Source organism: Crassostrea angulata, chromosome 10 (genome assembly GCF_025612915.1).
Source record: "Crassostrea angulata isolate pt1a10 chromosome 10, ASM2561291v2, whole genome shotgun sequence".
In the NCBI taxonomy this organism is placed as follows: domain Eukaryota; kingdom Metazoa; phylum Mollusca; class Bivalvia; order Ostreida; family Ostreidae; genus Magallana; species Magallana angulata.
The window spans coordinates 43,596,782-43,610,738 of NC_069120.1; the positions used below are offsets into that span (position 1 = coordinate 43,596,782).

At 34.2% G+C, this 13,957-nt stretch overlaps 1 protein-coding gene across 1 annotated transcript; it reads left to right on the plus strand.

Moving 5' to 3' along the window:
• The first annotated feature begins 7,988 nt into the window (after window positions 1-7,988).
• Window positions 7,989-8,923, plus strand: LOC128168384 (uncharacterized). The gene is made up of 3 exons (XM_052834654.1): window positions 7,989-8,106; window positions 8,422-8,539; window positions 8,665-8,923. Exons 1-3 carry the CDS (start codon window positions 8,056-8,058, stop codon window positions 8,844-8,846), a joined length of 351 nt encoding a protein of 116 aa, XP_052690614.1. The 5' UTR covers window positions 7,989-8,055; the 3' UTR covers window positions 8,847-8,923.
• The last annotated feature ends 5,034 nt before the right edge of the window (window positions 8,924-13,957 follow it).

Here is a 13,957-nt window from a genome sequence, read left to right on the forward strand (position 1 = left end):
ACCATCTAAAGTGTTCACTATGTGTTCATGATCATATGAATAAAAATGTCGCCTTAATTTTCATTACATTACATTTTTCTGACTCGCATTCCTTCCTGCTTTATTTTAAAAAACCCAGCAATTTAAAAAGCTCACTGGGATATGAACTTGGTTAGTCACGTGATCAAATCCTGTAAAGCCTGAAGGACTTCTCAGAAGATTTGATCGTACCAAATTATGTTTGCAAAATTTATGTAAATATTGGGCAATGCACTTGCTAATACGTAAACAATTAAATGCTTTCTTTCGTGATTCATACATGATAAGAAGATAGCGATATTGCAGGAAAAATACATAACCCGCGATGTAATTTTTTCCTGCCATAATCCCTACGTTCCTATAAACCGCATTTTATTGTTTATAATTACAGCTTTCTTTAAACAAATTGATAAAATGATTGTAAAAAGTACGTAAAATCCACTAAATTACTGATAATGTACAAAAGTACGTAGCCAAAAGAAACACCCAAATCGTCTTCTATAAGAATTTGAGTCTGACGTCATCATGATTAATTCGTGCATTCCGTAATTTTTCTTAAGTCGCTGTAGATTTCGACCAATCGATAAACGGGGCTGAGATTTCAGTCTTGCTGTTTCTTTTAAAGCATTGGATGCTTATTTTTGGATGTCGGTCCTATGACACACCAAGCGCTGCAGACGCGCGGTATGATAATTTGTCTGCACCGCTTGGTGTGTCATAGGACCGACGACATCCAAAAATAAGCATTCAATGCTTATATTTATATTTACATACTGATATCTATTTGTAAGAAAATATTGTGTATCGCCGCTATAAGCCATTATTTGCGCTTTTAGTCAGGGATATGAAACATACATGGAACATCCATATAAATATGTTATTTAGTTAGCTTCCGGTGTCGTATAATTTAAGGCCCCCCCCCCCCGTAAAATGGTCCGGGGCGGACCATTAATGTTGACATTTAGGGTCCGCCTTTGCTCTAAAAGGGTCCAGCCCGTATAAGAAAAGGTCTGCCTAACATTAAAGGTCCGGGGTATATTTTCCATTTTTATTTTTTCAATTTCGATTATTTTAGAACAAAATAAGTGGATTTGTCATTCTTTTTAAGAAGTGAGTCAGTATAATTTATCCAGCACAGAATATAAATGAAAATACATATACATGCAGCTTTATTAACACAAATAAATCACAATAATTTTTTCAATTTTAATTTTGCTGGTCGATCTTATATTAACAGGAATTGAAATTGATTGGTGTCATTAATTAAACAATGGCTTGAACCAGGTGTTAATATACACACACCACCCTGTAGGTTTGAGGGGTTCCCTGAAGTTGTTATGTAAACGATGGACATTTCACACGTCCCCGTTTTGCGCATCTTTCCAATATGATACAAGCTTAAAAACGTTACCCATTTTAAAATCAAATATTATTTACAATTCAATTACAACGATACCTGCAAGCGGTTTATCATTGCTATTTTTATTTGCACTAGGGCATGTGTAAGTTAAATGGTTTTAATAGCTTAAAAATAACGTCTGAAAAAATAAAGTAACAGTCGCAAAACGTTTTATTCTAGTTTCTGAAAAAATCATATGATTGAGATTGAGACAGCAATCTGCTTAAATAATAAAAAAAAAATCTGTAAGCGAAATAGTCTCAGTCATTTAAAGACATTATTAGTACACAGATCTATTCGGAAATTATTGAAAAAAGTTACATTAAAAATCATACACCCAGTCAACGTTCTGTTTTCACCGACCTCATACATCCACAGAAGCAATGTTTTAACAAGTTCTTTTTTTAAATTTCACCTTAATTATTTCAAAGCGATTTGCAAGCAAGTTGTGACGTTCAAACATTTTGATTTGATATATATAGCATTCGTCGTAAAACCTGAAAGAGATGGAGAAATGTGATTTAAAGACAATGGTAAAGAATTCAGGGATTTAGTCTTGCCAAAAAAATTGTCTTCCTTAAAAAAATAAATAGGGTAAGAAAAGAAGTAACACATGATTGCGTCTAAAAATAACAAATGAATCAAAATTGAAAAAAAACAATGAATGAAAAAATCTAAAACGACAAGGATCGAACCCCATTTCTAAATCCTACCATGTTCATATACGACTAATAATAAAGGAATATTTGGTTAAAAAAAAGAGTGATAATTCAATAAAAGGTGAGTGTCGATTTAACCGGGTAGATACCACGACCCGAAGGACGCCGAGACGCCCGCCGAGACGAGATAGGATCAACAGCTTTCGGCTCTGTTGAAGTTGTACTATATGTCTCATATTGAAACATTAGTTACGTGTATTCCACCCGGCCACGGCTCACCCGACTGTCTATATCGATAAGTAATATTTAAACTTACAGACCATGGAGTTGTGCAATATCCGGTTGAAAGCAAGTACGGGCGCTTTACAATGAACGACAACTCTGGTTTGCCGCGACTTCTTACAAGTCAATGATTTTAATGACTTTGATAAGTATCAATTTGGTGTTTAAGATATCCGATCCATATTACAACCAAATTTTCTACTGTTGAATATCCATCATGTATTTAAAACTCTGATATTATTCTGAAGCATGTTAGTAAAGAAATAAAATACAGAAACTGCATGAAATGTTATTACCTAGGCAGTAATCAATTAATGAAGATTGCATTAAGGCCTATGGGAACAAGCAACATTTTTTTCTTAATTTTACTATATAACCCCACTTTTTGATAAGCATGTAAACAATGGAAAGGAAGGCAATTAATAGTAAAAATTGGAAACTGAAGTTATCTGTACATGAATATTACGATTTGCCCCCCCCCCCCCCCCCCCCGATTAGGAATTTTACGATTTTTGAAAAGTTTTTAAATCACCTCCCCCTTTTTTAAAAGATTTTTTGGATAAGTCCCCCCCCCCCAATACTTCCACAAAACAATGCTACGTGTATGTTATACCGAATATATATATTTTAAAGTTGATCTTTATATTTTAAAAGCAAAAAAAGGGGGGGGGGGACTCTTCAAGGACTGGAAAATGCATTTTTTAGGACACATTTTGCTCTTACATATATACATGAAAATTATGTCTCAGTGTACTGAGTATTAAGCGATAATTATACACATCTGTTATACATCAAGATTCATTGAATCTGGGGCTATTATGGGGTATACCTGGGTTATCGTAAAAGATTCAGTTGTTCGCGTGGAGGAATGTATATATCTTTGAAATTAATTTTTGGACATATTAGATATCAAATCAACATGAAATGTTGATAAGTAATTTATTTTACCAAAGTCAAGAGATAAATTAAATAACTTAGCAGTTTCTTCTTAAGAAATAGACGAAAGAGTTGTCAAGTACGTATATTAGCATTAGCAGAAAATGGTTAAAATACTATTTAATTTAAAAGGTCTTAAGGTAAGGTTTGCGGCTTGCATTTTTTAGAGGTTGTACCAAAGTTACATACCATTTTGTTCACTATGCTAAAGTCTTTTTTCTCATGAAATTCAAATGAATTTTGCCCGTCCCGTTTTATATCTACAAAAGGTCAAAGTGCATGATTTCCAATTTTCATTTTGATGAAATGTAAACAATTTCGTGAAAATATGTACATTTTATATGTGACTATTATGGGGGTTGTTTATGCTCAAAATGTTCGAAAATAAAATCACTATTAATATCATCATTCACTTTTATTAATTTCTGATGAACTATCTAAAACTAGAATAAAATGCAATAAAAGTCTTGATTTGGACTACTATTATGTAAACGAAATCGTCTTATTTTTTTTTCACACATTTATTCAATCATATATATGTAATAAAACAGAAGGTAGTGGGCCTGCGCAGAGGCTTAGTACAACATACATTTTGAAATTTTTTTGTATTACAATTTTGCACGAAAAAAAGGAGGAAAATATTCATTTACAAGTAAATTTCCGCACATGAAATGTTTCATGCTAAGTATGTCATTAATACAGCAAAGATAGAAGGAAAAAAAATAACCAGGTTGTTACATGAAAAATATATAGATATCAAACATATATTTAGATTTGTACATAAGTAATTAGCAGGTTTATGTAACAGTATATTTCTCTGTTAGATGCGTAGGGGGGATAACAGTATTAGTGTCCAGAGAATCCCCCTACCAGTTTTATAATCTAAAGGTCTGGTCACCTTTAGAGTTATATTTTTCACAATGGCATTCATTTACAAGTAAATTTTCAACTATAAGCATAATATTTCGATTTGTACATAGGTATAGCTAATACATGTAACAGCAAAGTATTTTTCTGGTAGATATGTGTAGGGGAAATCAGTAAAAGTGTCCAGAGACTCCTCCTACCAGTTTAATAATCTAAAGGCCAGGTCACCTTTAGACAAACATAATTTGAAATATAATTACAATTTTTCATTCAATCTATTAAGAATATCAAAATTAAATCGTCTTATTTGAAACCTTTTCAAGTCCACCGATTTCAGGAAAAACGTATCTTGGAATATGTGTAATCTGATGTTTCTAAAACACTATTCAAAACCATATGATGCGGGTTTCGTTTTCGTGGAAATCGATAAAATGCTTGTGTCCTCTTATTTTTTCATTGAAACTAAAAAAAACCCCGCGAAATGAAAAAAACCTGAAATCAATTATGACGTCATATAAATTTTGACGTCATAACTGAAATAAAGAGTAATTGGTGTTATGTCACAATGAAAATATGTGAGTTATCTCCCTGTAACCGCAAACCTTACCCTAATTTACGTGTACGTTCTCATTTTCTTGGATTTAGAACATTGAGGGGGAAAAAGATTTTAACTTCACAACAATGCAAATGAAGTTACGCATCACCACCTCAATGTCTTTTGATCCTTAAGTATTTTATACAGGGAAATTTTCGCTCCCGTTTTATTTTCGCCCTTGTTGTCAGTGGTCGAATTTAAGACTAAGCAAACTCCAATGTCTTAAATTATCTCTCTTTTAACACAACTTTGTTTGGGCGAATTCAAGACGGGGCGAGACCGTTTGCAAGTGTAGAAGGACGAAAATAAAGCGGGCGAAAATAACCGTGTATACAGTATTTTCTTTATATTTGTTTGATTCGGAATTGGTTTTTGCCCAGAAGTGGAGACTTGGAATATTACTGCCGTATATATGATACTGCCTGTTGTATATACGGTCGTAATAATTATTACCATGAAATACCAAGATGGTCTACTTATAACTTTTCGTCTCTTGAGAATTGGCGAAATATAAATAATGACGATAAGAAGAGTCTAGTACGGTGACGAAGAATAGCTGCTCAGTTGTTACAAAGAAATGAAACATGTTTACTAACGTAGACTACGTACATTAATAAATCAATTCTAGAATAAAAGAATCATAAAGTCCTGTTTTCACACTATAACTATAATTTATTCTAGCAACATTTGTACACTTCAGATCGCCACCCAGTGTTTCACAGACGCTGAACGTGGACAGGATGCATGCAGTTTCCGCCACGAGGGACCGATGATAGTCAGCAAACGCCAGGATCTACTGCTCACAGCAAGTCATCAAGGTGAAAGATGCAGATAGAGAGACGGACGGAAGAACGGACAAACATGAAGACAGCGGACAGACAGACACGAAGACATACACAAGGATATGATTCATATTTAATGAAAATATCATCACCAATCATTGACTGATTTAAAAAAAACATTTATATGATAAGATAACTATGAAGGTAAAAAAAAAATATGTTGACTGCCTGGGATCGAACACCATCAGGACACTCGTACCATTCATTGGTTTATTGAAGAAGAAAAAAAACCCAATCCCAATAAATTTGTTTTCAAAAGGTGAGTTTCGATGTAGATAGGTGGATACCCGTCCATTTTAGTCCTGCGTCATCTCGACTAGGATCCTACTTTGGTCGGGTAGTATCACAACTGTGGGATATATGTTGAAAATCTGTCACCATATATCTTTACCACCCAGCCACGGCTCACCCGACTATACGTATTCATGCTTAATATTTAAACCTACGGTCCATGGAGTTGTGAAATGTTCCGTTTGCAATGACGTATGCAATTAGAGACAACTCTGCTTTGCCTGGCTGTTCTCATGCACCAAGTCGGAGATTCTTATGGGGTGTTAGTTTGGGGAGGGGGAGGGAACGTGCGACCATATTGATATTAATAGCATTCGTCGTAAAACGTGAAACAGAAAGAAAAATGTGATCTAAAGACAATGGGTACGATATCGGGGATTTGGTCTTGAAAAGGGAAAATCCCCGTCATCCCTAAGAAATTAGTAGAGTAAGAAAAGGTAACACATGATTGCGTCTGATAATAAACGATTGAATCGATTAAAAAAAAAATGAAGAAAAAAATCTAAAACGACCAGGGATCGAACCCCATCTTTAAATCCTACCCTATGCACATCATACAAATAAAGGAATTTTTAGTTAAACAGAAAACGATAAAAGGTGAGTGTCGATTTAGTCAGGAGGATACCCCGGCCCGACGGACGCCGAGACGCCCGCCGAGACGAGATATACCGTCAACAGCTTTCGGCTCTGTTGCGTGTTGAACTAAATGTCTCTTCTTGAAACACCAGTTATCCCACCCGGCCACGGCTCACCCGACTGTAATTATCGATAAGTAATATTTAAACTTACGGACCATTGAGTTGTGCAATTTCCGGCTGGCTTTACAATGAACGACAACCCTGGTTTGCCGCGACTTCTTACAAGTCAATGATTTTTTTTTTAAATTTGATGTTTAAGATATCCAATCCATATTAGAACCAAATTTTCTGACGTTAAATATCCATTATGTATTTAATACTTTATTGATATATGAAGCATGTTAACAAGAAAAAGATTCCCAAAGTGAAATTTTAGAAAAATGTCATTATCTAAGCAGTAATTAATTAATGAAGATTGCATTAAGCTCGCTGAGAACAAGCAAAATTAGAAAAACAATTTTCCCGCTCCAAATATTTTTCTTACATTGGCTATATAAAAAACTGATAACATGGAGCCCCCCCCCCCCCCCACTTTATTGTGAACATGTAAACAACTGAAGTGAAAGGAAGAAAATTAATAGTAAAAAACTAGAAATTGAAGTTATATGTACATAAACAGTACGTCCCCCATCAGGATTTTCACGATTTTAGCGAAGTTGTAAATTCACCTCCTCCCTTTTTTTATAAAGATTTTTTGGATGATTCTGCTGCCTCCCTGCCCCCCTCCCCATTCAAAAACGATGCTACGTGCCTGTTATACCGGACAGATATTTTTTTCGAATTGATCTTAATTTTACAGATTAAAAACAAAAAGGGGGTGGCAACGCTTCAAGAACAGCAAAAGGCATTTATTAGGACACAATCTGTTCTTACATATATTAACTTGTACTTAAACATAAAAATTATGTCTCAGTGTTCTGAGTATTAAGCCATAATTATACAAATCTGTTATGAATCAAAATTCATTGAATCTTGGGCTATTATGGATTGGATACCCTCAGATTGTTATTGTAAAAGACTCAGTTGTTCACGGGGAGGAATGTTCATCTTTGAAATTAATTTTTGGACATATGAGTTATCAAATCAATATGAAATGGCAAATCATATTTTATTTAACTAAAGTCAAGAGATAAATTTATTAACTAAGCAGTTTTCCCTTGAGAAATAGGTGAAAGAGTTGTCAAGTACAAGTATTGGCATTAGCAAAAAATAATTAAAAAACACAACTTTATTGGGCGAATTCAAGACGAGGCGAGACCGTTTGCAAGTGTAGAAGGACGAAAATAAAGCGGGCGAAAATAACCGTGTATACAGTATTTTCTTTTTGTTTGATTCGTAATTGGTTTTTGCCCAGAAGTAGAGACTTGGAATATTACTGCCGTATATATGATACTGCCTGTTGTATATAGTCGTAATAATTATCACCATGAAATACCAAGATAATGGTCCAAATGTTTGCAAGAAGATTGTCATATTATACAAGTGTATTAATACAAAGTCTTATCAGTTTGGTTTTATCTGAATTGTCATGTCGAAGACATTGGTGATTTTTCTGTGTTCCATTTTTATCGCTTCAGCGGTAAGTTTCAATAATTGTTTTTTTTTGTCGTCTAATTATAGCTTTTCGTCTCTTTTATTTAAATGGGTTGGCGAAATATAAAAAATGATGATAAGTAGAGTCAAGTACTTCTTGCTGAATGCTATTTTTGCCACGGTGATGGCCTATGCATACCATGAAGAAGAATTATAGCTGCTCAATTGTTACTAAGAAATGATACATGTATACTAACATAGAGTACGTAAGTTAATGAATCAATTCTAGAATAAAAGAATTATAAAGTACGGATTTCACACTGTAATTATCATTAATACTAACAACATTTGGACACTTCAGATCGCCACCCAGTGTTTCACAGACGCCGAATGTGGACAGGATGAATGCTGTTTCCGCCACGAGGGACCGATGATAGTCAGCAAACGCCAGGATCTACTGCTCACAGCAACTCACCACGGTAAAAAGACGCAGATAGGGGCGGACGGACGAACATACAGACAGACGGACAGACAGACGGAAATATAGTTGTGAATCGATATTAAGTACTTCGTCGCCAGTTAAGATACCGATGATACCTTACAGGTGTGTGTGAGAGGTACCAGGTGCTTGGGGACCACTGCAGCCCCTTTGACAAGCTGAACGGTCACTGTAGCTGTGGGCCGGGACTCACGTGTCAGTTTGTCCCCGCCTCTACCACTATGTCCCCCAAGCGGAAGCTTTACATGCCAGGTCCCGGGGCTTATCAATGTGCACCCACATCATAACCGTGTAGAAAGACGAAAGACTAAGATGTATCTGCACTGTGTAAAAATAAATTTAAGATAAAATATATACATTAAAATTTAGTTCATTCATCTACAAATTGCAATTTTGTATGCTTGGGTCCCCAATATATATTTATACATATATTATGTTGAATAGCAATGAAAAGACTATCAAAATAGTGTGTATATGTAGAGAGAGAGAGAGAGAGAGAGAGAGAGAGAGAGAGAGAGAGAGAGAGAGAGAGAGAATTCGAAACAGAGGCGGCTACATTGATCTACAATTGAGCTATGTCAACACTCCCCTACCACTCCTCATCATGTATTAGCTGACAAAGTCGGATGGATATAAAGTTATGACGTGGTTGCGAGAAAGCTGGAAAAAATTACGGAATGTTGATAGTAGACAAAAGGAAAACATTTGCCACAAACAAATACATGTAATTATAAAGACTTGGGCAAGAAAATCCTTTTATCTAGCTTTCTTGACCATACAGATACCTGCACTTTTACCAAATTAGCAATGCGCAGTTTATAAGTAACAGCTGTCTTTTACGCCCTTTTCCTTTACTTAAAATCCTGAAAGGAATTCACTTTCTTTGAGGAAATATAAGTAAGTTGGCGAATTCCTTGTAAAATTTACCAAATGTTACCAATATGTAAAGTATATAGCCATAACAAAAACGAAAATATTTAGGAACCCAACATTTCCAATTTAATGTCTATAACACTGTACTCCATGGGGTTGTTTTTGATAAATAATGTTCCTATGTTATCCAGTAACATAACAGTTTGATTTTATTCAATCATTGGTGATAAGAATTATTTTTTAGATGACGTTCTGTTATAATAGGATACTCAATGGTAGTATACTTCCCCGTTTTGATTTTTTGTGTGTGCATTTTTGAGTTATTCAAAGCAACTGCCAATTGATAAATTTTAGAGTGTAATACATTTTAAAACATGTAAATTCAGACTCCGACAGGTAAATTATTTTACCCAACCTCACAGTCCTCAGCGACTGAAATGGAAACTGCACATGGTCTATATTAAGAATGTTATATTGTCAAAGTAGTAAAGTATAAATCAAATTTCAAACATGCTTAAATATCTAGACAGTTCAGTGTTTCACACACTTGTATAAAGAGTAAAAACCGTCCGAGTCTCCTGCAGACTTTGAAAACCAGTAACGCGAACAATGATAAAACAACTATAACTGTAACGTCTTATCTTTACCTTGAAAGACCGCCTCTCTATCCCGGTACAGATTTGGGTTCATTAAGTTTAAGGCGTAAATTAGCTAGACTCAAAACTTTTAAAGTTTAGGATTGACAGAAATAATTTTTTGCACGAAAAAATATTGAGAAATGTTATATGCATGGAAACAATAGTTTGCGAAGTTAATAAGCAATGAAACTTGTATAAAAATGTGTAGTTTATCTAAACCTGGAAACCGATATGGATAAAAGAGTGGGCAAGTGAGGAAGCGATATGTAAATACATACATGAATATATTAAGCTTGGTGAATCAATTTTAGAATTTGTACAATCTTATATTAGATTAATCAACGTTTTTCATACTAATTGTTAGACCATAATTAATCATATAATTGTCTACGGACGTTTCCGGTTTTTTTCCCGATTACGACAAAGAGCACACGGCGGGTTTGACCGGTCAGCAGAGGATGCTCACTCCTCCTAGGCACCTGATCCTACTTCTATCTTTTTGGAGGTCCGTGTTGCTCTGCTTTGAATTTGTATTATTAAGAATTTTCTAACTTGTCGATACTTTACATCTCAATAAAAGGTGAAAAATACTAGAAAAGTCGAAGTTCATGTTAGAAATACATATAAACGTACATCGACCAGAAATATTGCTCAATGTAAAAGTCATTTCGTTGATAGTAGTTGATAGTAGTTTGGTATAATGCGGATGTATTGTCAATTTCTTTTTATTATTAAAAGAGCCATGTCGAAGACGTTACAAGCTCTGATTTTAGTCTGTTCTATAGTTTTGTTAAAACGGTACGTTTCCACGGTTGTAATTTTTGTCTTAATTTAGAGATTTCTGTCAGTTAATCATGTTTAAAACAAGGCCAAGGGAATAACAATAAAAAGTAAAAAATTACGTTCTCAAATGTCTCGCAAAAATTGTATTGTATGCTAAGATGTTTCTAAAATTTTAGAGGTTAACTAACTTGTCGTCGAATAACGCCAGACTCCCTGGCCTTTTGGATAGGTAGTGTGGGCAAGAGGGTGCTGTTTCCGTCTTGAAGAAGACTGGGGTTCGGATAGGTAAAGACGAAAACGTCATCTATACTAAATACACTTTGACTCTTAAGGTATCACACCGGTAATCGGCCAATCAAAATGAACTTAGTCAATTGTAGTTCCATATATTCTTCAGAATTATTTTTTTCCTTGACTGCATTTTTACATTTTCCTTTACTCAGTTTTAAAATTTTTTGTACCACTGAGTAGGATATTTCATGTATTTTGTTAGGTGATGATCTTTTTTCACAGGGACTACTTCTTTCAGGGCACATGCAGCAGCTTCCTGGGGAGTGTGCAGTCTGTTTACATACAAATGGAAAACACGTGGTTTTGAGGGTAGACCTGTTTGGAGCTAGATATTTTGAGAAAATGCAGTATCGCTTGCCCTTTTTATGGTGTTAGCTGAAGAGATAGGTAACAAACAACATTTCCTCCGAATATTTTGTCATGAGGAATACAAACTGATTTTTAAGAATGTTTTCCCCTCTATAGTGTTATATAGTGAAAACAATTACCGGTGTGATACCTTTAAATAGCCACCAAGTGCTTGACAGACGCCGAGTGTGGGCAAGGGGAGTGCTGTTTCCGCCATGAGGGACCGTAGATAGCCAGCAAACGACAATTTTTACCACAAACAGTAACTCCTCTCGATAAAGACATGCGCCATACTGATACCCCTAAAATAATGATAACCCCTAAAATAATAATGAAAACAAAACAAAATAAAATCATAAAACAACAATTTTAAAATCAAACAGAAATAATGAAAATTAATAAATGAAAAGGGAACACTAAATTACATGGTATTTTTTCTATATTCAATTATAACTTTTGATTTGCAAATATGTGCGAAAAGTACCAGGTGCGTGGAGAATACTGCAGTCCCTTCGATGAAATGAATGGTCACTGTAGCTGTGGACCGGGACTTTCCTGTATCTACTACAGTGCCCCCCCCCCCCCCCCCCCAAGACGTATAATACCCATGCCCGAAACAAGGACTCTGACCGTGCCTTGGACTTTTCAATGTGTGCCCATTACACCACCTCGTAAAGAGACGCTATTTAAAGTGATTTGTATGTGCGAAAATGTATATGAAAACTTTTGGCATCTTACATGTCACATTATATTTGTGAAATCAAAATTAAATTTATTTAGCAGATATTGTTAAAGGTGTGCATTTTTACATTTTAAATGCATTTTAGTTTACAAGTATATTTATGTAGCCTATATTTATAATACAAGTCACATGTATATTTCTATACTTTCGTTAAAGTTGCTAATCTTTTTTAATTTCAGGCGAAACATGAGGCACTTGGGTTTTGAACATGATAAATTGTTTTTTAAAGATGCAAACGTTACCTCATAAGTCTCATAGTTTAGTTGAAGTATGAAAACTTAAGCGGATATACTAAAAAAAACCATGGCGACGGTGTACACTGTATTCTACCATTTTGCTTCAGAGTAATTAATGATGATAAACTGATAAACGAGAAGAAACCGAATCTATCAACTCATTAAGATTTTTTTTTTAAATGAATGAACTACAGTCATGTAAAAGTAATTATTACTCATGATGTATTTTATGTAATACATTTTGACGTGAAATTAAGTTTCCCCAAAGCTCAAAAGACATTGCTTAACCATTCCACTGCCTAACGTTTTTGACAGAGACAGAGAATTTATTAGGTCGTTTTTACAATTCATAGAATTTGCAGGACCAATAAAAAGAAGTAATCAGTTGTATGTGACAAACCCCAGCCCCGTATTTTGATTGCATAATAAATTGTAATGCCATGCAAAATTTTTCAAAAATCTGACAAGAACTACTTGTACCCATTGGTAAACATTTGTCAAAGCAAAACTGTCCTTGCTAAGAAAATCCTAATAAATGATAATCAGAAGGACAGATTGGAATGATTCGATAGGTATCTCTACATCAAACAGTCGGTTCTATGATTTTGAACCAAATTTATTATACAATCAATAAGGTCATACTGAACTACTTGATTTTCTTTTAGAATATGTGTGTTGACAAAACAAACAGACGAGATATATTTATAAACAATTGCATCAGTAAACACATAATGTTTACGTAAATGATATTATCTATCAATAAAGCTGTATGATTAAGATGTACAAGTAAATAATTGTCAAATGTCCGACAATTATCAATCTGATCAATATTATATATTTGATCCGCTCCGACGTCCAATCGGATCAAAGATCTGATTTTAATCAGATTGGTCAATTATTAAAACCGAAAAGAGTCATAGAAAAGACAAGATAAATTGACAGATGTTTTAAAAAAATATGCGATCAAATTAGACCAAAAAGTATAAAAATAAATAAAAACAAAATGGAATTTTTCGGAATTTTTAAAAATTGCCTCTATGATTATTGTATAAACTTTTATGTCATCATAATTATATGTTAACGTTGTTGTTTTTTTTTTTTATCTAAAGCTGAAATATAACGTAATAACTATAATTGTATACTTAGCATAGATGAGACTAACGTATTGAGCAAGAGGGATGAATCGCGAAATCCAAAGATATAGTTTTGATCGATTCTGCTGTCAGTTGGAAACATCTTTATAACATTGTAAACTTTATGAAATAGCCTCTTTTGAAATTACTCAATATGCACAAAACATCGTCTGCCTTAATCTATCACCAGACATCCGGAAACTCATATTTAGAACAAGTTGCTTTTTCATTTTGTGCACACCTCTCTTATGGAGCATTAATTGTAGCAAACATAAATGACTAGAATATCTTATAAATGAATATTTTTTTATATATTTAGAAATGTTATGATTAAAGCATTTGACTTATAAGTCA